This window comes from Schistocerca cancellata, chromosome 3 (assembly GCF_023864275.1).
Source record: "Schistocerca cancellata isolate TAMUIC-IGC-003103 chromosome 3, iqSchCanc2.1, whole genome shotgun sequence".
Lineage (NCBI taxonomy): Eukaryota > Metazoa > Arthropoda > Insecta > Orthoptera > Acrididae > Schistocerca > Schistocerca cancellata.
This window is the reverse complement of record NC_064628.1, coordinates 459,449,157-459,476,585: the sequence shown is the minus strand read 5'-3', so window position 1 is coordinate 459,476,585 and position 27,429 is coordinate 459,449,157. Positions and strand designations below refer to the sequence as shown.

Genomic DNA, 27,429 nt, shown 5'->3' with positions numbered 1-27,429 from the left:
CCATGGAGTCAGTGCCTGTGTCAACGGGTACCAGTAATAGAGATCAATTGGCATACACTTGATGAGACTCCATGTGCAAAGTTCCTTGACATTTAGATGGATAATAAACTGAGATGGCACCAGCATGTGGATAAGTTAACCAATAAACACAGTCACACCTGCTTAGCACTTAGAAATCTTTTCATTGTGCTGGCCTGCATGCAGGTTTGCTAGGATACTTCTACTGAATACTCACCTATGACATAATGCTTGAGACAATAAATTTAAGATCAGAAAGTTTTTATTCAATATAACTGTGTAGTAAGAATGTGCGTTAGGTTGGAAATAAAATATCTTGCTGAAATCTCATCTGGGAGCTTCACTTACTGTATAATGGCATTTATGCTTAATACGAGGGCAGTTCAATAAGTAATGCAACACATTTTTTTTCTGAAACAGGGGTTGTTTTATTCAGCATTGAAATACACCAGGTTATTCCCCAATCTTTTAGCTACACAACACTATTTTTCAACGTAATCTCCATTCAATGCTACGGCCTTACACCACCTTGAAATGAGGGCCTGTATGCCTGCACGGTACCATTCCACTGGTCGATGTCGGAGCCAACGTCGTACTGCATCAATAACTTCTTCATCATCTGCGTAGTGCCTCCCACGGATTGCGTCCTTCATTGGGACGAACATATGGAAATCCGACGTTGCGAGATCGGGGCTGTAGGGTGCATGAGGAAGAACAGTCCACTGAAGTTTTGTGAGCTCCTCTCGGGTGCGAAGACTTGTGTGAGGTCTTGCGTTGTCATGAAGAAGGAGAAGTTCGTTCAGATTTTTGTGCCTACGAACACGCTGAAGTCGTTTCTTCAATTTCTGAAGAGTAGCACAATACACTTCAGAGTTGATCGTTTGACCATGGGGAAGGACATCGAACAGAATAACCCCTTCAGCGTCCCAGAAGACTGTAACCATGACTTTACCGGCTGAGGGTATGGCTTTAAACTTTTTCTTGGTAGGGGAGTGGGTGTGGCGCCACTCCATTGATTGCCATTTTGTTTCAGGTTCGAAGTGATGAACCCATGTTTCATCGCCTGTAACAATCTTTGACAAGAAATTGTCACCCTCCGCCACATGACGAGCAAGCAATTCCGCACAGATGTTTCTCCTTTGCTCTTTATGGTGTTCGGTTAGACAACGAGGGACCCAGCGGGAACAAACCTTTGAATATCCCAACTGGTGAACAATTGTGACAGCACTACCAACAGAGATGTCAAGTTGAGCACTGAGTTGTTTGATGGTGATCCGTCGATCATCTCGAATGAGTGTGTTCGCACGCTCCGCCATTGCAGGAGTCACAGCTGTGCACGGCCGGCCCGCACGCGGGAGATCAGACAGTCTTGCTTGACCTTGCGGCGATGATGACACACGCTTTGCCCAACGACTCACCGTGCTTTTGTCCACTGCCAGATCACCGTAGACATTCTGCAAGCGCCTATGAATATCTGAGATGCCCTGGTTTTCCGCCAAAAGAAACTCGATCACTGCCCGTTGTTTGCAACGCACATCCGTTACAGACGCCATTTTAACAGCTCCGTACAGCGCTGCCACCTGTCGGAAGTCAATGAAACTATATGAGACGAAGCGGGAATGTTTGAAAATATTCCACAAGAAATTTCCGGTTTTTTCAACCAAAATTGGCCGAGAAAAAAAATGTGTTGCATTACTTATTGAACAGCCCTCGTAATAAGAGTGAATTTAGGATGAACCATAAAATTTACAATCACAACACTAGATGTAAAAATAATTTTCACTTTACAGAAGTAGCCAACAGGAACTGCTTTTGCACACATTAACTTGACTTGTTCCACATCCCTAAAGGTTCTCCTTCATGATGGACTTTTTGTAACATGATGCACGAATGAATGAATATGTTATACCATAGACACAATATTTCTGAAATGGTACAGATTCCCTATTTTCTTTTAGAAGAATTTTTTTATATTTATACATAAAAGCACGAAAGTCCAGATTGAGTGCACGGAGGACGCAAAATCTCCTTGAAAGACATAGTAAATTGCATAATGAACCTCACAAACATCATGGTTATGGCACTAGTTACAGCACTTTCTGTTAATGAAATAAAGTAGTCTCATCAAATGTAAATGAAAAAGTGTACCTGTGGTGATCAGAAATGTAAGGGCCTAAAGCACATCATCAGCAACTGGGAGACTGTAGTATTTATAGTACAGGGCTATTACAAATGATTGAAGCGATTTCATAAATTCACTGTAGCTCCATTCATTGACATATGGTCATGACACACTACAGATATGTAGAAAAACTCATTAAGTTTTGTTCGGCTGAAGCCGCACTTCAGGTTTCTGCCGCCAGAGACAAAATGGCAACAGGACCCGAGAAAGCGTATGTCGTGCTTGAAATGCACTCACATCAGTCAGTCATAACAGTGCAACGACACTTCAGGACGAAGTTCAACAAAGATCCACCAACTGCTAACTCCATTCGGCAATGGTATGCACAGTTTAAAGCTTCTGGATGCTTCTGTAAGTGGAAATCAACGGGTCGGCCTGCAGTGAGCTAAGAAACGGTTGAACGCGTGCGGGCAAGTTTCACGCGTAGCCCGCGGAAGCAAGCAGGGAGCTAAACATACCACAGCCGACGGTTTGGAAAATCTTACGGTAAAGGCTACAGCAGAAGCCTTACCGTTTACAATTGCAACAAGCCCTGACACCCAATGACAAAGTCAAATGCTTTGAATTTTCGGCGCGGTTGCAACAGCTCATGGAAGAGGATGCGTTCAGTGCGAAACTTGTTTTCAGTGATGAAGCAACATTCTTTCTTAATGGTGAAGTGAACAGACACAATGTGCGAATCTGAGCGGTAGAGAATCCTCACGTATTCGTGCAGCAAATTCGCAATTCACGAAAAGTTAACGTGTTTTGTGCAATCTCACGGTTTAAAGTTTACGGCCCCTTTTTCTTCTGCGAAAAAAACGTTAGGGCACATATCGAACATTTGTGAATGCCTAAAAAAACTTTTTGAGTTTTTGTATGTGTGTGCAAAGCATTGTGAAAATATCTCAAATAATAAAGTTATTGTAGAGCTGTGAAATCGCTTCAATCATTTGTAATAACCCCGTATTTAATGATGCTTCTGACATCTGTTGATTTTATGGTGAATCATGTTTATCTGTGCGGTGAGATCACATAGTATATATGAACATTCATGAAAATCTGCCTCACCGGTTTCTCTGAAACTCACTTAAATGTAGACTTGCCGATGATATGATTTAGGGCATAATGGTTCTCAGTGTCTCAAAGAGACTGCTAAACCAGTAAGCTTTCAGCCAAAAAGCCTTCTTCTGAGCACACACACGCACGCACCCACCCACCCACACACCCACATAATTACTGAGAGAGGGTGGTCATGCTGATGGGAGTTGCATTTGTGTGTGTGTGTGTGTGTGTGTGTGTGTGTGTGTGTGTGTGTGTGTGTACTACCTAATTCAGAAGAAAGGATATTCCAGGATATTCCACGTAAAGTAGGACACACTTATGATTTTTAAAAGTTTAAAATTTAGTACATTTTATATATTGTTTGGAAAGGCTGGATTTTTATTGTATGGCGACAATGGTTTGTTGCCAATTATTGCTTTTCCTCCACAATTTGTAGGCAATTTTGTAAGGCCATATGTTTTTCATGTGATGAGAGTGTGAATTATTGGAGATTTTGGACCTTCGTTTCAACTAATTGGAAGGTAATAATTAGCATTTACATTACAGTTACATACTGTAATGTACTGCATAAACAGTATAAAATTGAAGTATGTAAATTATAGATTAGGATAAATAATATAATACAACAGCATGAACTTTAATATAACAGCTCACTTCATCTTGTTAAGTAATTTACTTCTTTGTGTGAATGCGTAACTAACATCACTATTAAAAATTTCCCAATTTCATCCAATATTGTAAAAACAGAAAATTAAATTTTTAATGTGAGTCACATAATCTGAGTCACTGTTATATTTTTTTAAGGTTAAAAAAACGAGATGCCTTCAACAGCACAAGAAAGACAGAAAAGGAGAAGGGAAAAGTTAAAGAGTGAAGGAAAATACGAAGAATTTAAGAAGCTGCATCTGGAAGACACTAGTAAAAGTCAACAGAAGCACAAAAAAAAGTTCCTATAGTTGAGTCAACGTAAGCAACATCTGTTATTAGAAGAAAGAAGAACCAAAACCACGGAGAGAGTTAGAAAACATATGCAATGTAAGATGCAAAATCAGCAGCCTTGTAAGGTTGGTTTGTCACCAAATAAGTCACATAGTGCTCAGGGTAAAGTAACAGCTCGAGCAAGTCATTCCTTGCCATCTTCACCATGGCATAAAGTCGTAGTTGTTCGTAAGCTGTTCAGTGACTTATGTGGAAATTCATCAGATGGAAAGTTAGAAACATGCAGTCATGGCAGCAGTCCACAAAATAGAGACCTTTCTTGTGAAACTAGACACCTGGTAACTGGTTTCTACTGTCGTGATGACGTTAGTTGCCAGTCACCATGCAGGAAGGACATAATAGTGGTTAGAAATAATAATGAGAAGAAGATAGTTCATATTCATCACTGAGTCATGTCCACCATGGAAACATATGAGGCATTCAAACCCTGAAGTTCAAATTGGGAAATCTACGTTTGCAGAAATACAGCCACCACACGTTCAGTTAAGCAGCAAACTGCCTCATAACATATGTCTGCGTAAATAATGTGAAAATTTCATAAATGCTATCAGCAGCCATCATAACAAACATGATAATATTCCAACTAACAGCAACACATTTGTATCAATTATCATATGCCAGCCACCCAGTGAGTTTTGTTGGTAGAATGAATGAAACACATGTCAGAATGGTAGAGGCTTCAACAAAGCCCATTAAAATTGACACGTTGGAAATTGTGAATTTATCATGGTATGTTTGAAAGATGGAAGAAAAGGTTCTAAAATTATTAAAGTCAAAGAATAAGGCTCTACAGCTGATACACTACGTGGTCAAAAGTATCCGGACACCTGGCTGAAAATGACTTACAAGTTCATGGCACCCTCCACCAGTAATGCTGAATTCAATATGGTGTTGGCCCACCCTTACCCTTGATGGCGGCTTCCACTCCTGCAGGCATATGTTCAGTCAGGTACTGGAAGGTTTCTTGGGGAATGGTAGCCCATCCTTCATGTAGTGCTGCGCTGAGGAAAGGTGTCGATGTTTGTCAGTGAGGCCTAGCACAAAGCTGTCATTCCAAAACATCCCAGAAGTGTTCTATAGGATTCAGGTTAGGACCCTGTGCACGCCAGTCCATTACAGGGATATTATTGTCATGCAACCATTCTGCCACAGGCCGGGCATTATGAACAGGTACTCAATCATGTTGAAAGATGCAATCGTCAACCATGAATTGCACTTCAACAGTGGGAAGCAAGAAGGTGCTTAAAACATCAATGTAGGACTGTGCTGTGATAGTGTCACACAAAACAACAAGGGGTGCAAGCTCCCTCCATGAAAAACACAATCACACCATAACCCCACCGCCTCCCAATTTTACTGTTGGCACTAGACACACTGCCAGATGACAATCACAGGGCATTTGCCATACACACAACCTGTCATTGGATCGCAACATTGTGTACCACGATTCGTCACTCCACACAACGTTCTTCCACTTTTCAGTTGTACAATGTTTACGCTCCTTACACCAGGCAAGGCGTTGTTTGGCATTTACCGGCATGATATGTGGTTTATGAGCAGCCACTCAACCATGAAATCCCAGTTTTCTCACCTCCTGACTAACTGTCATAATATTTGCAGTGGATCCTGATGCAGTTTGGAATTCCTGTGTGATGATCTGGATAGATGTCTGCCTATTACACATTACACCCCACTTCAACTGTCGGTGGTCTCTGTCAGTCAACAGACAAGGTTGGTTGGTTTGTGGGATTAAAGGGACCAGACTGCAACGGTCATCGGTCCCTTTTTCCAAAAAATTAAAACCACCCAAAGACAATAAAAACGAACAGCAGGAAAGACGTCAGACGACACGGGACAAGAAATATGCCGACAGAGATCAGACAAAACAAATTAAAATCACACAGAGTGTGACGGTGGTTGGCCGACCATAGAGAAAAAAAAGGAAAAGCCAACTACCGAGAACACATTAAAAACTCAGTTTAAAATCGGAGACCAAAAGCCAGAATCAACACTAATAAACAGAAACACTCAGATTAAATGATAAAAACCCCCTGCCCGAATAAAACGTAAAACTAAGCCATCCATACCAGGGTCATCAGTTAAAAGGGCAGGGAGCGTGTCAGTCAGTGCGAACGTCTGCCTGAGCACAGCTAAAAGTGGACACTCCAGGAAAATGTGGACCACAGATAAAATGGAGCCGCAGCGACATAGAGGTGGGTCCTCACAGAGCAATAAGTGGCCGTGGGTCATCTGTGTGTGCCCAATGCGCAGTCGGCTTAGGACGCAAGGAGGAGTGCCACACAGTCGTCATCTCCTTGACGGCACGAAGTTTGTTATGGGTGGTCAGACCGCGCCATTCAGTGTCCCAGAGCGAGATAACTTTGTGGCATAAGACCACCCTCAAATCAGTCTCTGGAAGGCCAATGTCTAGAGTGGGTTCACTGGTGGCCTGTTTGGCCAGGCGGTCAACACGTTCATTGCCCGGGATACCGACGTGACCGGGGATCCACACAAAGACCACAGAGCGGCCACAACGGGCAAGAGTATACAGGGACTCATGGATAGCCATCACCAGACGAGAACGAGGGAAACACTGGTCGAGAGCTCGTAAACCGCTCAGGGAATCGCTACAGATAACGAAGGACTCACCTGAGCAGGAGCGGATATACTCTAGGGCACGAAAGATGGCAACCAGCTCAGCAGTGTAAACGCTGCAGCCATCCGGCAAGGAACGTTGTTTGGAATGGTCCCCTAGAGTTAGCGCATACCCGACACAACCAGCAACCATCGAACCGTCAGTGTAAACAATTCCAGAGCCCTGATACGTGGCCAGGATGGAATAAAAGCGGCGGCGGAAGGCTTCTGGAGGGACTGGGTCCTTCGAGCCCTGTGCCAAGTCGAGCCGAAGGCAAGGGTGAGGAATACACCATGGGGGTGTACACAGAGGTGCCCGGAAAGGAGGTGGAACAGGGAAAAACCCAAGCCTGGAGAGAAGCTCCTTGACGCGTACGACGATCGGACAACCCGACCGGGGCCGACGGTCTGGCAGATGGACGACTGACTGCGGGAACAGGACACGGTAATTTGGATGCCCGGGCAAGCTAAAAACATGGGCAGCATAAGCAGCCAGTAACTGTTGGTGTCGTAACCGCAGTGGAGGGACACCTGCCTCCACTAGTATGCTGTCCACAGGGCTGGTGCGGAAAGCACCAGTGGCAAGGCGTATCCCGCTATGGAGGATTGGGTCCAGCACCCGCAACGCAGATGGGGAAGCTGAGCCATAAGCCAGGCTCCCATAATCCAGACGAGACTGGATTAACGCCTGGTAGAGCCGGAACAGGGTAGATCGGTCGGCGCCCCAGCGGGTGTGGCTCAAACATCGCAGAGCATTGAGATGCCGCCAACACGTCTGTTTGAGCTGCCGGATATGAGGCAGCCAAGTCAACCGGGCATCGAAAACCACCCCCAAAAACCTGTGTGATTCCACCACTGAAAGAAGTTCGCCGTTAAGAGAAAGCTGCGGCTCCGGGTGGACAGTACATCGCCGGCAGAAATGCATAACGCAGGTCTTGGCTGCCGAAAATTGGAACCCAGCCCAAGACTGCGCCTTGCGGATAGCGCCCTGTAGCTGACGTTCAACAGCTGCAATGCCAGTAGAGCTGTAGCAAAGGCAGAAGTCGTCGGCATACAGGGAAGCGGAGACAGAATTTCCCACGGCCGCATCGAGCCCGTTAATGGCTATTAAAAACAGGCAGACACTTAAAACAGAACCCTGTGGCACACCGGTCTCCTGGACTATATGAGGCCGCGAATTGCACGTGGAAGATACGATACGACAGAAAATTGTGGATAAAAATCGGCAGAGGACCCCGAAGACCCCATCCATGAAGCGTAGAAAGGATGTGATGACGCCATGTCATATCGTACACCTTCCGCATGTCGAAAAAGACAGCGACCAGGTGCTGACGGCGGGCAAAGGCAGTACGGATGGCCAACTCCAGGCTCACCAGATTGTCGGTGGCGGAGCGGCCTTTACGGAACCCACCCTGAGACGGAGCCAGAAGGCCCCGAGACTCCAGTACCCAATTCAAGCGCCGGCTCACCATCCGTTCAAGCAACTTGCAAAGAACGTTGGTGAGGCTAATGGGACGGTAGCTGTCCACCTCCAAAGGGTTCTTTCCAGGTTTCAAAACGGGGATGACAAAGCTTTCCCGCCATTGCGACGGAAACTCCCCCTCGACCCTAAGACGGTCATAAAGGTTGAGGAATCGTCGCTGGCAGTCCACTGAAAGGTGTTTCAGCATCTGACAGTGGATGCCATCAGGCCCAGGAGCGGTATCAGGGCCAGCGGCTAGGGCACTGCGAAATTTCCACTCACTGAATGGAGCATTGTAAGATTCTGGGTGGTGGGTGCGAAACGAAAGGCTCCGACGTTCCATCCGCTCTTGAATGGAGCGGAAGGCCTGGGGGTAATTCACAGAAGCGGAACTCATAGCAAAATGCCCTACTAAGCGGTTTGCAATGACGTCGGAGTCAGTACAAACTGCTCCATTCAGTGAGAGCGCAGGGATGCTGACAGGGGTCCGATAGCCGTAGACGTGTTGGATCTTGGCCCAGACCTGCGATGGAGTGACATGGAGGCCAATGGTGGACACATACCGCTCCCAGCACTCCTGCTTGCTTTGGCGGATAAGGCGGCAGGCCCGCGCACACAGCCGTTTGAAGGTGATGAGGTGTTCAATTCAGGGATGTCGCTTGTGACGCTGTAGCGCGCGCTGGCAATCTTTAATCGCTGCAGCGATCTCAGGCGACCACCAAGGCACAGTCCGCCGCCGAGGGGACCCAGAGGAACGGGGAATGGCAGATTCGGCGGCAGTAACGATGCTGGTGGTGACCGATTGTACCACCGCATCAATGTCATCATTAGAGAGAGGCTCAATAGCGGCAGTGGAGGAGAACAAGTCCCAGTCAGCCTTATTCATAGCCCATCTGCTAGGGCGCCCAGAAGAGTGACGCTCTGGTAGCGACAGAAAGATCGGAAAGTGGTCACTACCACACCGGTCATCATGCACACTCCATTGGACAGACGGTAAGAGGCTAGAGCTACAGATTGAAAGGTCAATGGCGGAGTACGTGCCATGCACCACACTGAAGTGTGTGAAGGCACCATCATTTAAAATTGAGAGATCGAGCTGCGACAATAAATGCTCAACGGTGGCGCCTCGACCTGTTGCCACTGACCCACCCCACAGAGGGTTATGGGTGTTGAAGTCGCCCAATAGCAAGAAGGGTGGCGGAAATTGGGCCATCAGCGCAGCCAGGACATGCTGCGAGACATCACCATCCGGTGGAAGGTAAAGACTGCAGACGGTAACAGCCTGTGGCGTCCACACCCGAACAGCGACAGCCTCTAAAGGTGTTTGGAGAGGGACAGACTCGCTGTGCAGAGTGTGAAGGACATAGAGGCAGACGCCACCAGACACCCTTTCATATGCTGCCCGGTTCTTATAATAACCCCGATAGCCACGGAGGTCGGGGGTTCGCATTGCTGGAAACCAAGTTTCCTGAAGAGCAATGCAGAAGAAAGGGTGAAGGCTGATAAGTTGGCGGAGCTCAGCTAGATGGTGGAAAAATCTGCTGCAGTTCCACTGGAGGATGGTATTGTCCATGGCGGAGAAAGGCGTGACGGGACTGGGAAGGCAGATTACGCCGCTGGGTCACCTACTGCCTCCTGCCTCCGATGGAGCACCCGTGCAAGTGCTATCCATTGCGTCTGAGGGACCGGCGAGATCGAGGTCCTCAGCGGACGCAAGAATCTCCACCTCATCGTCAGACGCAGAGCTTTTAGGTAGCGGTGGAGTAGGTGCCACCGCAGGTGTCTTGGTCTTACGGGTCTTCAAAGTCGTTTTCTCTCGCTGTTCCTTTGGTTGCCGTTGTTGAGAGGGCTTATTGGAGTCAGTCTCCGGAACCGAAGAGAATCGCGAAGCCCGTCGACCAGCGACCTGTGGCTTCTTCAGCCACTGGTTGGTGTCTGCTGTGCCGCTGGTAGGAACCTGGGAAGGGAGTGACCCAAGGGATCCCTTCCGAACGAGAGAAGCCGAAGAAGACTTGCGTTTCTCCGGCTTAGAAGTGACGACTGGTGTCCCCAGTGGTTTAGTGGGTGCTGCTCCCCAGGTAGATGGTATGGGAGCAACAGCGAGAGAAGGGGCCCCCATCGTCAAGGGGGCAGATGAGGTCCTCTGACTCTGAGAGCTGACTGTATGTCTTGCAGCTGAAGGAGCTGGAGCAGGAGTGACAGTGGAGGCATAAGATGACATCATGCGCACGGGATGTAGCCGTTCAAATTTCCGCTTAGCCTCAGTGTAGGTCAGTCTGTCCAGGGTCTTATATTCCATGATTCTGCGTTCTTTCTGTAAGATACTGCAGTCCGGCGAGCAAGGGGAATGAGGCTCTCCACAGTTGACACAGACGGGAGGCGGAGCACATGGAGTATCGGGACGAGATGGGCGTCCACAATCTTGACATGTGAGGCTAGAAGTACAGCGAGAGGACATGTGACCGAACTTCCAGCACTTAAAGCACCACATCGGGGGAGGGATATAGGGTTTGACGTCACATCGGTAGACCATCACCTTGACCTTCTCTGGTAATGTATAAGCTTCGAAGGCCAAGATGAAGGCACCGGTAGCTACCTGATTGTCCCTCGGACCCCGATGAACGCGCCGGACGAAATGTACACCTCGGCGCTCTAAATTGGCGCGCAGCTCGTCATCAGACTGCAAAAGTAGGTCCCGATGGAAAATAATACCCTGGACCATATTTAAACTCTTATGGGGGGTGATGGTAACATTAACATCCCCCAACTTGTCACAAGCAAGTAACCTCCTTGACTGGGCAGAGGATGCCGTTTTTATCAAAACTGACCCAGAGCGCATTTTGGACAAGCCCTCCACCTCCCCAAACTTGTCCTCTAAATGCCCTACAAAGAACTGAGGCTTCACGGATAGAAACGAGTCACCATCAGCTCTGTTACAGACAAGATACCTGGGCGAATACACATCACTGTCATTCATTGCCTTTCGTTCCTCCCATGGTGTGGCCAGGGATGGGAACGATTTGGGGTCATAAACATTAGCTTTAAAATGAGCCCTCGAACGTTTAGAGACTGCTGGTGGCTGGCCGCCAGCGAGAGATGATGTATCACGCTTCATTGCGTGTGATCCACCCTGATGCCACCTACTCCGACCAAGGGCCCTCCCCATGGGCACCACCCAGCCACAGCAAGGGCCATCTGGCAGGATGGCCATTGCCGGGAGTCCCGATGCCCCAGGGAGATGGGCATCTACTCCTTGGAATACATGGGGAGTAAACGGTGCAGGCATCAGCAGAGCGATCCCTGTGTTGTCAGGGGGCTACAACCAACAGGGTACATGCCGGCCCCACCACAACGGACTGGCTACCGTGCTGGATCTTAGGTGCAAAAATGTCCAAGGTTGTCGTCGCAGTTAAAAGCAACACTGCAGAGTGCAGCATGGTAATCGCACACAGGGACGTATCCTCGCCCAAGAGATGGAAAACGAGCGGGACACCATTGCAATGACGAAAAAGCCGGCTAAAGGTCTCAATGCACGATGGATACAGTGCACCATGTAAGGCGCCCTTCCCCAATTGGCTCGCTCTTCGGAAGAATTTAGAAAGATGGAGGTCAAACCTGAGAGGGGACTATCACATAAGGCCGAAACATTTGAGACTCCTTTTAGTCGCCTCTTACGACAGGTAGGAATACCGCGGGCCTATTCTTACCCCTGAACCCGCAGGGGGCTCAACAGACGAGGTCGACATGTACGCTTTTGTGCTGTACATGCCCCTTCAAGTTTCCACTTCACTATCACATTGGAAACAGTGGACCTAGGGATATTTAGGAGTCTGGAAATCTCGTGTACAGACATTTGACACAAGTGACACCCAATCACCTGATCACGTTCGAAGTCCGTGACTTTCGCACAACACCCAAATTCTGCTCTCTCACGGTGTCTAATGGCTACTGAAGTCACTGATATGGAGTATCTGACAGTAGGTGGCAGCACAATGCACCTAATATGAAAAACGTATGTTTTTGTGGGTGTCCAGATACTTCTGATCACACAGTGTACAGTGAAATATGTAATTTCCATAATTCCTAAGTTTCTTCTTCATTGCTACACAGAGAGAGCTCAGTCCACATCTTATTGTCAGCAAAATGAAATGGTTCCAAGCCAAGATACTGAGCAGTTTGTATTGCTGCATATTGACTTTGCTGAAAATTACAATTGTGTTTATCAATATGAGGTGCAAAGTGCACCCTCGGCACAAGCACAAGTTAGTATTTTCACTGTGTCATTGTGGCATTCAGGTTCTCATCACCCAATTGTTGTTGTTTAACCCATTCCAAGGATACTGTGATCGTGTCCATTAGCAAGGTACTGTCAACTATACCTGAAAATGTGAAGGTAGTTTCAATCAGGTCACATGGATCTGCCTCACAATTCAAAAATAAATATATTACTGCTGCTGTACCTCAACTTCAAAGTGCCATAATGTAGGAATCTATTGCAACTTTTTTTGCTACATCCCCACAGTAAAGGAGCTGTAGATGGCATTGGTGCAGTTGTGAAATGGCAAGTGTGGAATGCAGTAAAAAGACAAAAATTCATAGTAGGTGATGCATCAACTTTTGCTGAGGCACCTGCAAGTACCACAACTATGCAGGTTTTTTTATGTGTCTACAGATGAAATTGAAGGAATCAATGTGAAACTCAATCTGGCTCAAATATTTTCTTTAATACCATCAGTACCAATCATAAAAAGCATTCGCTGTTTTCACTATGGGAAAGGGGTACTACAAAAATATATGCTGTCTCCAAAGAATTTCCCTGCTGCCAATCATCATACTGAAGAGACTACAGAAAGTGTAAAAATTGGAAACTGGTACAAAGCAGAGTATGGTAGTAAATTCTATGCTGGAGAGATACATGCAATTTTTGGAAAGTCTTATCTAATCAGCACAATGGAGCATGCTGGTCACTACTGGAAATGGCCTGCAAAATGTGATGAAATACTGTACACAAAGGACAAAATTATAAAGAAAATTAATCCCCCTGATGTTGTCAATGCAAAAGGATATTCTCAATTCTCTGACTTTTAATTGAATTAACAGTTTATTTGCACAGATGTCATGCTCTTATAATTTTTCATAGTGTTTAAAAAGTGAAATGTTAATGTTGAGTTTATCTTATTTGGTAAATAATGTCATATTTTTATTTACATTGAGTCACACACTTTTTTTTCAATATATTACAATATTTTACATGTTATAAATATTTTTAGAAATCTGTAACTGTGCTGCATTTTCTGTGATAAAAACCAGATCCATACTCCTAATAGTTTGAAGACACTTTTGACCTAAATTGTACATTAGCAATAGAATGTCCCAAATTTGTAACATAAGTCACAATATAAATTACTTTCTTGTTCTTTAATTTCAATGCTCTTCACTGCTTAACTATTAATTCAAGATCTTTGCCTGAATAACACAATGCATGATGATGATGATGATTTACAAAAGAAAATATATGTTTATATATTGATAAAAAAAAGTCTTACTGTATGGTTAAATGATGATGGCGTCCTCTTGAGTAAAATATTCCGGAGGTAAAATAGTCCCCCATTTGGATCTCCGGGCGGGGACTACTCAAGAGGATGTCGTTATCAGGAGAAAGAAAACTGGCATTCTACGGATCGGAGCGTGGAATGTCAGATCCCTTAATCGCGCAGGTAGGTTAGAAAATTTAAAAAGGGAAATGGATAGGTTAAAGTTAGATATAGTGGGAATTGGTGAAGTTCGGTGGCAGGAGGAACAAGACTTCTGGTCGGGTGACTACAGGGTTATAAACACAAAGTCAAATAGGGGTAATGCAGGAGTAGATTTAACAATGAATAGGAAAATAGGAATGCGGGTAAGCTACTACAAACAGCATAGTGAACGCATTATTGTGGCCAAGATAGATACGAAGCCCACACCTACTACAGTAGTACAAGTCTATATGCCAACTAGCTCTGCAGATGACGAAGAAATTGAAGAAATGTATGATAAAATAAAAGAAATTATTCAGATAGTGAAGGGAGATGAAAATTTAATAGTCATGGGTGACTGGAATTCGAGTGTAGGGAAAGGGAGCGAAGGAAACATAGTAGGTGAATATGGATTGGGGCTAAGAAATGAAAGAGGAAGCCGCCTGGTAGAATTTTGCACAGAGCACAACTTAATCATAGCTAACACTTGGTTTAAGAATCATGATAGAAGGTTGTATACATGGAAGAACCCTGGAGATACTAAAAGGTATCAGATAGATTATGTAATGGTAAGACAGAGATTTAGGAACCAGGTTTTAAATTTTAAGACATTTCCAGGGGCAGATGTGGGCTCTGACCACAATCTATTGGTTATGACCTGCAGATTAAAACTGAAGAAACTGCAAAAAGGTGGGAATTTAAGGAGATGGGACCTGGATAAACTGAAAGAACCAGAGGTTGTACAGAGTTTCAGGGAGAGCATAAGGGAACAATTGACAGGAATGGGGGAAAGAAATACAGTAGAAGAAGAATGGGTAGCTTTGAGGGATGAAGTAGTGAAGGCAGCAGAGGATCAAGTAGGTAAAAAGACGAGGGCTAGTAGAAATCCTTGGGTAACAGAAGAAATATTGAATTTAATTGATGAAAGGAGAAAATATAAAAATGCAGTAAATGAAGCAGGCAAAAAGGAATACAAACGTCTCAAAAATGAGATCGACAGGAAGTGCAAAATGGCTAAGCAGGGATGGCTAGAGGACAAATGTAAGGATGTAGAGGCTTATCTCACTAGGGGTAAGATAGATACTGCCTACAGGAAAATTAAAGAGACCTTTGGAGATAAGAGAACCACTTGTATGAACATCAAGAGCTCAGATGGAAACCCAGTTCTAAGCAAAGAAGGGAAAGCAGAAAGGTGGAAGGAGTATATAGAGGGTCTATACAAGGGCGATGTACTTGAGGACAATATTATGGAAATGAAAGAGGATGTAGATGAAGATGAAATGGGAGATACAATACTGCGTGAAGAGTTTGACAGAGCACTGAAAGACCTGAGTCGAAACAAGGCCCCCGGAGTAGACAACATTCCATTGGAACTACTGATGGCCTTGGGAGAGCCAGTCCTGACAAAACTCTACCATCTGGTGAGCAAGATGTATGAAACAGGCGAAATACCCTCAGACTTCAAGAAGAATATAATAATTCCAATCCCAAAGAAAGCAGGTGTTGACAGATGCAAAAATTACCGAACAATCAGTTTAATAAGCCACAGCTGCAAAATACTAACACGAATTCTTTACAGACGAATGGAAAAACTAGTAGAAGCCGACCTCGGGGAAGATCAGTTTGGATTCCGTAGAAATACTGTAACACGTGAGGCAATACTGACCTTACGACTTATCTTAGAAGAAAGATTAAGGAAAGGCAAACCTACGTTTCTAGCATTTGTAGACTTAGAGAAAGCTTTTGACAATGTTGACTGGAATACTCTCTTTCAAATTCTAAAGGTGGCAGGGGTAAAATACAGGGAGCGAAAGGCTATTTACAATTTGTACAGAAACCAGATGGCAGTTATAAGAATCGAGGGGCAGGAAAGGGAAGCAATGGTTGGGAAGGGAGTGAGACAGGGTTGTAGCCTATCGCCGATGTTATTCAATCTGTATATTGAGCAAGCAGTAAAGGAAACAAAAGAAAAATTTGGAGTAGGTATTACAATCCAAGGAAAAGAAATAAAAACTTTGAGGTTCGCCGATGACATTGTAATTCTGTCAGAGACAGCAAAGGACTTGGAAGAGCAGTTGAACGGAATGGACGGTGTCTTGAAGGGAGGGTATAAGATGAATATCAACAAAAGCAAAACGAGGATAATGGAATGTAGTCGAATTAAGTCAGGTGATGTTGAGGGTATTAGATTAGGAAATGAGACACTTAAAGTAGTAAAGGAGTTTTGCTATTTGAGGAGCAAAATAACTGACAATGGTCGAAGTAGAGAGGATATAAAATGTAGACTGGCAATGGCAAGGAAAGCGTTTCTGAAGAAGAGAAATTTGCTAACATCGAGTATAGATTTAAGTGTCAGGAAGTCATTTCTGAAAGTATTTGTATCGAGTGTAGCCATGTATGGAAGTAAAACATGGACGGTAAATAGTTTGGACAAGAAGAGAATAGAAGCTTTCGAAATGTGGTGCTACAGAAGAATGCTGAAGATTAGATGGGTAGATCACATAACTAATGAGGAAGTATTGAATAGGATTGGGGAGAAGAGAAGTTTGTGGCATAACTTGACCAGAAGAAGGGATCGATTGGTAGGACATGTTCTGAGGCATCAAGGGATCACCAATTTAGTATTGGAGGGCAGCGTGGAGGGTAAAAATCGTAGGGGGAGACCAAGAGATGAATACACTAAGCAGATTCAGAAGGATGTAGGTTGCAGTAGGTACTGGGAGATGAAGAAGCTTGCACAGGATAGAGTAGCATGGAGAGCTGCATCAAACCAGTCTCAGGACTGAAGACCACAACAACAACAACAACAACAACAACAAAAGTCAACATAATTAACCACTGATTTCAAAACGTAACATGAGTCACCATGGAATCTCCCAGAAGGCTTTTTGGCCAGTTTAGCATTCTTTTTGTTGTGCCTATCTGCAATTCATCACTTCCACTGCATGGCAAGTAGATATTTATCTTTTTTATAATACTGTCATTATTCCATCCTGGATATTCCACAGTTAAGACTTCCATAGAGGTGGAAAAAGTATAAGTTTCACTAACAAAGTGGAAATAGGTGGAACCTAGCAATATCAGATGCTGCCCTTTACCCACTGTAATTGATGTGGCATGTTATGTCACACATCCGTAAAAAGAGCAGGAACAGAAAGATCACAAATTTATTTTGCTCTGGAATGTAGGCTGTGGAGACATTCTCATCTGTAGAATAGCCCAGTGTCTAGCTTAGTTTTTAAGGTGGCAGGCATGTTAGGAGTTGATAAACCCAATGGACTGTACTACAAGATCTCAACTGTGATGATGTACTGATCTGTAGCATAGCTCCAGGCCTTGTTTTGTTGAAAAGTGACAGTCTGGTTATCAGATGACGACGCCCACAAATGTGATGCCATAAGAAAACTGGGTCAAGTGAACAACATGAGCCATCGGTATTTACTTTGAAGAGTGACATCATATGTTATGTGGATGGTATCTGTCTGAAAATTTTAGTTGTAGACATCACTCACATGTTTAGTTCTTTTGGATGATGGTTTACACTGCTTTTTTTACTAGCACTATCTAAGTCTAGTTGAGATGGCAATCCAATGAAAGGAACAATGTTCTATTGTGTTGTTCATTGCACCTCCATATTTTTATGAGGGCGTGGTGACAGATTGATCGACTGATGACTTCTGAAGTTAAGTCGCATAGTGCTCAGAGCCATTTTGACAGAGTGAACTGTAGTGTAGACCAGAGCTCTAGTTTTGACTGGCAGGTGATAGTTCAGTTGTGAGTAGGTGAAGCCAATCGATGTGTTATGACAAAATATCATTCTCGTAAACAAAGTTTGTGGTGACAGACTAATCTGTAATGTTGCCAGGTGGTTGGGGCAGGTTAAAAGTGACAGGTTGACTGAGAGTTGGCAATGTAAATGAGTATGTAATTACAATCTTTTTTTTCAGGTCCAGTGAACATACCAGCACCAAACATTAGGTTTCTATCCACTAACAGTAATAGAACAAAACACTGCAAATGTTTTTTTGAGGTGGAGGTCAACATCTAAGAAGGTGACTTTTTGGGTTGAGTAGGACCAGGTGAAGCAAATAAGGGAGAAGTTGTTGAGGTTCTGGAGGAATGTGGATAGCATGTCATCACCTTTGATCCAGTTGTGCATATATGCACTCAGCATCTCTGCTATATCGTTAGTAGCAGCGTTCTTTCTCATAATATTGTTACATTCCATCCTGGATTTTCCACTGTTCAAGTTTTTAATTAGTTTAGAGGCATTAATCAAAAGAACACTCCTGGTCTAAAACTGGGAAGTCCCATTAGTTTATCAAATTTTATTTTACCAATGTTTTCAAATAATTTTTGATGTCAGCCACTGATTGTTCTTTATCCTCTTATCTCACATATGTTAATGACGTCACTGTCTATCGGTGTCGTATCATGCTGTTAACAAACTGCAGAAAACTATAGGCCTTGTACTGGTGCATATGTTACACATATTGTATTTCAGCGAGTGGCTCATGTCCACCATTTTGATGTTGTCTGGGTCAAAGTAGCCAGAAGGTATTAAAAGGTTCAACATTTCCACAAAGTGAAGCACCTGTTAGAAACTGTATTAATAAACCAAATCTATTAAACAATTATGAAATATTTGCATTACTAAATTTAAAACTGAAACGGTAAAATTAACAGAAATTCTGCTGATTCTGCCGATATATTAAAGAGTTGTTGCCTGCTTCCTACTGAAAGCTGAATTAATCCTGCCTATATTACTTCAGTTATATGTATTATAAAACAAGGGTTAACAATGTGCCATACAAACCTAGGCCTATTCACGATCAACATTACATGTTTTCCAAACAGCTACTGGAATGTGAAAAGTAGAACTTGGAACAGAATGGTCTGTAAGAACAAATGCTTTAAAACTGTTATTGTACAAACACTCAACTGAAGAGGAGGTGGAGGATACTGGTGTTTAATGTCCCATCGACAACAAGGTCATTAGAGACAGAGCACAAGCTCAGTTTAGGGAAGGAAATCGACCATGCCCTTTCAAAGGAACCATCCCGACATTTGTCTGAAGTGATTTAGGGAAATCACAGAAAACCTAAATCAAGATGGCTAGATGCCGGTTTGAGCCGTCATCCTACCAAATGTGAGTCCAGTGTGCTAACAACTGCACCAACTTGCTCTAATAATGCTTAGTATTTTTTTCCAATTGTATCTTTTGGAATGTCACTTTTTATTGTATACTGTTTGCAAGTTATTAATATTTAGGTGAAGAACAGACTTTTTCTTGTTCTTTGTATCAGTACCTACACATAAAATACTTTTAGACCATGGAAAATCCAGTATGGCATGACAGTACAACGAATATTATAAATTGCTGCTCACCATATAGAAGACACGTTGAATCACAGATAGGCTGGTTCATTGATCTGGGAAAGAGGACCAAACAGCAAGGTCATTGGTCCCATCAGATTAGGGAAGGAAGTCAGCTGTACCCTTTCAAAGGAACCATCCCAGCATTTGCCTGAAGCGATTTACAGAAATCACAGAAAACAAATCAGGATGGAAAGATGGGGGTTTGAACCATCGTCCTCCCAAATACAAGTCCAGTCACAAATAGGCACAACAGAAAGACTGATATACATTTGAGCTTTCAGCCAAAAGGCCTTCTTTGAACACCAGAAAGACTGCTATACATTTGAGCTTTCAGCCAAAAGACCTACTCTGAACACAGAAAACTCACACACAGCTACCCAAGCACAATCTGCGCATACACATGATCATTGTGTCTGCCCACTGAGACCGGACAGCACACAGAAACTGCACTTGATGGTTAAAGCAAACTGTGGGTGATGGAGTTAAGGAGAAGGCAGTTGGGGGGGGGGGGGGGGCATTGATAGCAGAAGGGTGGAGGAAGGTGTAGTACTGCTTGTGGAACAATGCTGGGATGGGGTGAGAGACAAGATATGGCTTCTAGATGTAGTCGAGAGGCTTGACAACAGGAAAGAGGGTGGAAGGGGGTGGGGGAAGGAGGGCAACATGTCACCGCCCATAAGCAGCACTAAATCTCCCCCCCCCACTCCTAACCTGCTATCCCTCCCCCTCCTCACACCAGCCTCCTCCTTACCCCCACCACTCACATATTGCTTCTCCCAACACAGCTGCTGTGCACAGTCCAGCCTCAGTGGCCACACACAGTGGTCATGTGTGTGCAAGTTGTGCTTGTGTGAATTTGTGTGTACCTCAGAAGGCCTTCCGGGCAAAAGTGCAAATGTATAGCAGTCTCTTTGTTGTGCCTCTCTGTTAATCAACATCTCCTTTATTTGGCAAGTAACAATCTATCCTTTTCATAATACAGCTGTACAATACTACTAGGACCTACATGGTTTAGTGTCTGTGGGTGACAGACAAGAAATTCAAAGATTCAGAGTTAAAGCCTTAGTTTCTTCCAAAATTATATGCTTCACTTCATATAACTTACCCTCTGGAAATTTTATGTGTGTATGAAAATTGCGCTGCACTTTCGATTTCACAATAAACCACAGGTGCCTGTTCTCCTGTCTGATCAATGACTACAAAAGCATTATGTATGATTACCTTGGGGTTTATGATACTTGCAGCATAGGGCTACCTCTGATGTGGGTGCGATTTCAGTTGTGTTCAGAACATAAAAATAAAATAACTATGAACCAACATTGCTTAGAAAAGAAAGAATCCACTGTTTATGATATGCAGTGGCAGCAACTCGACAGTGTTTCCCTTTACTGATAAGAATTTCCTTGTAAGCATAACAAAAATTTTGAAAGTGGATAGTACAGCAGTATCACTTAAAGATTTTCAGAATCAACTACGATGTACTTGTCACCCAAAGTCGATTTTTTTAAGACACTCCTCAAAGACATGAACTAGAGTGACGTATGCAGTGTTCACGGCATGAGTAAAAAACACGAGATTGTTATTAATTAAGTCCTCACTTGCTTTAATATTGTTTTCCCCTAAAACTAACCCACATTAGACCAAAGTCTACAAAGAATCATGAATTACTCAAGGAATAAAGGTATTATGTAAAACAAAAAGGAAACTGTATCTGTTAATCTGAATCAGATCTGATGTTGATTCTATAGCTCATTGTAAAACTCTCGACAGTAATAAAGACATCAAAGCAAATGCATTATGAGAAAATGATCATATCAGATAACAAAATAAAGACAATATGGAATATACTGAAGGAGGAGAATGTTAGAACCGGACATGAAGAAGAGCAAATAGCATTTTAAAGTAAATGATAAAATGGTAACGTGTGCAAGATTCAGTAGACGCAGCCACAAAATATTTCACAGAAGAGTTTAAAAACAACTTCAATAATACGAATACGACACACACTACACCAATAGAACTAATGTGCATCATAAAATCAAAATACTCAGTTAGTTATGATAAAATATCAATGAAGTTAATTAGAGAGTGTACTTCCGAGGTTAGTAACATATTTAAGTTATTTATCAATGGAACATTTCCTAGTGGCTGAAATAAGCTGAAGGTAAACTTTTGTTTAAGAAAGGAAACAAAGAAATACCATCAAATTTCCATAAATCTCTAAATCTCACTTTTGCCAGCATTTCCAAAATTTTTAGAAAACTTAACACAATCAGGCATCTTACCCATATGACAATAAACAACATAAGGCATTGTCAAAGTCACTGTTTGGATTTCTAAGAAGTTCAGATATGGAGTAGAATACCTACATACTGCAAGAATGTACTTAATTCATTCGACAAAAAATTACAGGCTACCGACATATTTTGTGATCTGTAAATGGACTGCGTAGACCATACAATCCTTTTAAGTAAATTACAATATTACAGCACAATAGGAAGTGCTGCAAAATGATTCAAATACTATATCCTTGAAAGGAAATAAAGTGTGTTAACAGGAAAGAGACGAGTATTATGCTATCCAGTTCATCCAACTGGGGACTAATTACATGTGGCATCCCACAAGGTTCCATCTTACGGTCCTTACTTTCTCTTATGTACATCAATGACCTTTCACCAGTAACATCTGCAGATGCCAAGATTATTTTGTTTCCAGATGACACAAACATTGCAATAAATACCAAATCAAGTACAACATTTGAAAGATCGGTTAATAAAATTTTCATGGACATTAATAAATGGTTACTGGCTAATTTTTTATCACTAAACTTATAAAAAAACACACTATAGGCATCCCACCTGTAGACCATTTGCCTAAAATATAACAACAAACAGATAGAATTAGACAATGTTAACAAGTCTTGGGATTAAAGCTTGATAATAAGTTCAACTTGCAGGAGCATGTCAACGAATTTCTGAAGTGCCTAAACAAATCCAGGCTAAAGTGACGTATTGGACCACCCCCCCTCTCCCCCAGGAATCTTGGTTATGGTGACAGCCTGATCTGTAGCACAGCCCGAGGTCTACGTTAGGTTGGAAGATGACAATTTGGTTGTGAGTTGGTGTGGCCAACAAATGCAAACGCAGAAAATCTGATTGTCGTAAAAAATTGACCAGTAGTGACTTATAATGTTTATGTCCGCGCCATAATGAATAAAGCAAGGTGAGGTCCACAAGTTACTCAAATTTCTATTTGCAACATGAATTCTTACATACATATGAGGTATAAAAGAACCAGCATACTGCGCTAACTTTCATTCCATAATGTTACACAGGTTTATTTTTTACGATAATTGATCAAGCCATGCTACAGTTCCTTGGGTCCAAAAGCATGTAGTACGAATTACTTGTGGTGTACACTCAAGACCAGCCTGCAGAAGCTTGTTTAGGGTACTAGAGACACTAACTGCTGATTACCAATATAATTTTTCCATGGTGAAATTTGCCATTAAAAATATATCCTTTACTCAACCAAACAGCTCACCCCATGGAATCAATACGGGAAATAAGACCAAGTTCCACAAAAATCTAATGTCGCTTACTTCGGACCACAGAGAGTGCACTGTTTAGGAGCACACATTTTCAATAACTTGCCGGCAGATATGAAAAATTTAAGTATTATTAAAGGTCAGTTTATGATGAATCTCAACGGATTTATTTATGTATGATTGTTTTTCTGACATGTTCTGCACCCTGCAGGATCTTCTCATTATGGATCTACTGGAACGAAAAGTAAATCTAATCTAAAGTGCAGTATAAGTCTAATCCAAAGTGCAGCAACGTTGCGAAAAATACGTAGAGAAGGCGACGTCTTCATTGGCCTGTAGCTTACAATGTAAAAGAGTTTTCTGGTTAATTCGATAGATTGATCACTTAAATACGTTCGCTTGGTGGAGGGGGGTTCTTAGAACGATCTTCCTTTAAAGTACTTTAAATTCAACGAATCAATATAAGCTTTGTACATAGAAAAAGACATTAACAGCTGGAAGACACCACATGCAGCCAATGAAATGCACTATATACGTACGCCTGAGGAACTCCGGGCAAGGTCTCATGTAGTGAAAATTAACATGTGAATTCTCTAGCAACTCCTTGATCGGTTCTGAACCATCATAACCAATAAGATCAACTTCAAATCCTTCTTTGGCAAACGACAGCGCATGATACTGCATCCTTGGGCTTCTTCCAATATCGCCCAAAACTACAACCGCGACATTTTTCCGCGCCATTTTATAACTTCTGCTACAACATGCCCCACAACAAAAATAAATCGTTCTTTTCTGCTAGAGTTCTGTCTATCAACACGCGTCACAACAGTCCACGAGCACATCAGCGTCCTGTCAACGTAAACTTTTATGCCACCAGAGAACTTCGAACGAAGCTACGATAGTCATGCGCACAGCTAAAGTGGCGCCACTACTCGTAGATACAGTAACAGCCACAGTCTAACATAACAGTCGCGACACTCACTGCTGTAAAAGTTGTTGCCGTTTGACAGATGGAGCGACACTAGCGCTCCAAGTGGCAGGTAAGGCGAACATCAGACGCGTTGTAAGCATAATGTTTGTTTACATTCATTTCCTACGTAATTTCCGAATTATTCGAGTTATTTTCTTGCCTCCAAGAGTTTGTTTAGTATCGGAAGTCATATATGTTTCTATTAATGATTCTAAAATAAGCGCAAGTATGGACAAAAACCATGAATAGAGTGGCAAGCTACAACACATTCGTGAAGAAACACTTGTGACATTGGACAGAATTGCAGCTTACCACGTTGATATCAAAAGAATATAAACACACAGATTCACATGTAAGAAGCACAGACATGTACCTCTACATGCAAAAGCGATCGACAGCTCGTTTATCGTTCTGTAGGCCTACTGTGTGTGTCATTGTTGCCTGTTGCCACAAGTACGACCTTAATCTTTATATTATTCAAAGTAGGTAAAGCAACTGCCAAATAGTGGCAGAAATATGCTTAAAACATTATAATGAGCTGATCACATTACATTTCACGAAAAACCAAATATTTGAATAATTTTCAAACAATGTCTGTAGGCACTTTCCTTGTCCCGTAATACTTTCGCTCGATCTGCACATTCTGACACTTCACACGCTTTTGTAAGACATGAACAGCTGCACTTAATCTAACCACTTTATCGTCAAAGCATGTCTGTGGTGACGATTCGCACGAATCTGGCACTGATACACGGAGAGCTGAACTGGCTGCTTCTGTGTCATACGACTGTTTTACAGCTTTAGATTGACTGTCGAATCTTTGTGGCAGTTTCCTCTTCATCGTCAGTTGAGGTGGCTTATTTAGGATGTCAAACAGTCTGGGTACTGCATTCCACACGAGTTTGTTATTGTCTGCGTTCATGAACTGGTTTTCTTCGAAATGTAGCGGACAAAACCTAATATTACTATACAGGTAAACTGGGTCTTTCTTCATAAGGTCTTCTCGTCTGCTATTGACAAGCCATTTTCTGCTCCTAAAACGTAGCTTCTCAGTATATATACTCTCTTATGAAATTTGTTATTAACAACCAAACCCAATTCAAAAGTAATAGCAGTGTGCATAACTACAATACTAGGAGAAAGGATGATCTTCACTATTCAAGATTAAATCTAACTTTGGCACAGAAAGGGGTGAATTATACTGGCACTAAAGTCTTTGGCCACTTACCAAATAATATCAAAAGTCTGACAGATAACCAACAAGTATTTAAGAAGAAATTAAAAGAGTTTCTGAATGACAACTCCTTCTACTCCATAGAGGAATTTTTAGATATAAATTTTAAAAAAAAACAAATATTTTAAAAAAAAAATATAAAAAAAATAAAAAAACACAAAAAATGAAAGAGTTGTTATATTAACTTAAGTATGTTGTTACATTAACTTAATTATGTCATGTATTGGAAAATTTGACTCGTTCCACATCATTACGAAATATCGTATTCATGATCCATGGAACTAGTATTAATCTAATCTAATCTAATCTATACATTCATCATTTATACACATATAGTTTGCAAGTGAATCCTGACGATACAGTTTAGTAACATGATCGTATATACCTCTCAGGATCCTTAGGAAACCCCAGAAGAGACAGCTGTGGTGTCTTCTTCCTGTTGTTGCTGCAATTTATTGCGCTACAAACGCTCCCGATGGTAAAAACCATTGTATAAATCAAAATAATCAATCACTATTCGCTTGCACGATCGCGCCGAACTCACAGTTCAACCTACCAGCCGCTTGGGGCGCTGCTGGCGCTGTAGGCAACAAAATCGAGGCGAAGTGTCGCGACTGTTATGTTAGACTGAGTCACGACACTTTGCCTCGATTTTGTTGCCTACCGCGCCAGCAGCGCTCCAAGCGGCCAGTAAGTTAAACTGTGAGTTCGGTGCGATCGTGAAAGCGAATATTGGTTGTTTATTTTCAATCTACAATGGTTTTTACAAGCGGGAGCGTTTGTAGCACAATAAATTGCAGCAACAACAGGAAGAAGACACCACAGCTGTCTCTTTTTAGGTTTCCTAAGGATCCTGAGAGGTATATACAGAACCATCATGTAACTAAACTGTATCGTCAGGATTCATTTGCAAACTACATGTGTATTAATGATTAATGTTTCGTTTTAGGAGCAGCAAATGGCTAGTTAATAGCAGATGAAAAAGCACCCAGTTTACCTGTATACTAATATTAGGTTTTGTTCGCTACATTTCGAACAAAATCAGTCCATGAATACAGACAATATTAAACTTGTGTAGAATGCATTACCCACACTGTTTCTCATCCCAAATTTGCCACCTAAACTGACTATGAAGAGGAAACTGCCACAGAGTTTCGACAATCCATCTAAAGCTGTCAAATAGTCCTATGACACAGAAGCAGCCAGTTCAACTCTCCATGTATCAGTGCCAGTAGATCGTCAACGCACGTGACGATGAAGTGGTTAGATACTCATTGAGCTAAATCTGTTCCTAAGTATGGAATTGCTGATAATAAATTAGTAATTACTGTTGCACAGTGCGTGTTAAGTGTCAGAATGTGCAGATCGATAGACTTCGAGCAAAACTATTACACTAAAAGAAAAATGTCTACAGACAGCGACAGAAACTGTATCAGAAGGATCAAGTGAACAAGGACAAACGAATGTTGAAGTCTGTAGGTATGTATTTCATTCACTTCTGTTGTTAGTCACTTAATTTCCTTTTCTCCCTTCGTGTGATGACATTTTGTTAGCACCTTGTTCACTGCCAGATTGTTTGAAAATTATTCATATATTTGGTTCTGCGTGAAATGTAATGTAATCAGCTCATTATAAAGTTTTCAACATATTTCTCCCACTATCTGGCAGTTGCTTGTCCCACTTAGAATAATATAAAGATGAAGGCTATACTTGCGGCAACAGGCGACAATGACAAACACAGTATGCCTACAGAACGATAAATGAGCTGTCGTTCGCTTTCGCATGTAGAGGTACATGTCTGTGCTTCTTACAGGTGAATCTGTGTCTTTATATTCTTTTGATATCAACGTGGTAAGTTGCATTTCTATCCAACGTCACAAGTGTTTCTTCACGAATGTGTTGTAGCTTGCAACTCGATTCATGGTTTTAGTCCATATTTGTGCTAATTTTCGAATCATTTTACAAACATATATGCCTTCTGATACTACACAAACCCTCAGAAGCAAGAAAATAATTCATATGTTTCGTAAATTACGTAGGAAATTGATGCAAAACAAACATTATTCTTACGACGCGTCTAACGTTCTCCTTACTCTCCGCTTGGAGCGCTAGTGTCCCTCCAGCTGTCAAACGGTAACAACTTTTACAGCAATGATTGTCGCGACTGTTACGTCAGACTGTGGTGGCAGGGAGTTGTGTGAACCAAAACTCAAAACATCATTTTC

At 42.5% G+C, this 27,429-nt stretch overlaps 1 protein-coding gene across 1 annotated transcript in view; it reads right to left on the bottom strand.

Moving 5' to 3' along the window:
* The window catches only part of LOC126175236 (chitobiosyldiphosphodolichol beta-mannosyltransferase), an 89,771-nt gene extending 65,883 nt beyond the window's left edge, over positions 1-23,888 (bottom strand). Inside the window, exon 1 of the mRNA XM_049921870.1 lies at positions 23,540-23,888. Within this exon, the coding sequence (XP_049777827.1) occupies positions 23,540-23,741 (202 nt within the window). The 5' untranslated portion in view covers positions 23,742-23,888. The remainder of the gene's footprint in view (positions 1-23,539) is intronic.
* Positions 23,889-27,429: the final 3,541 nt, after the last annotated feature.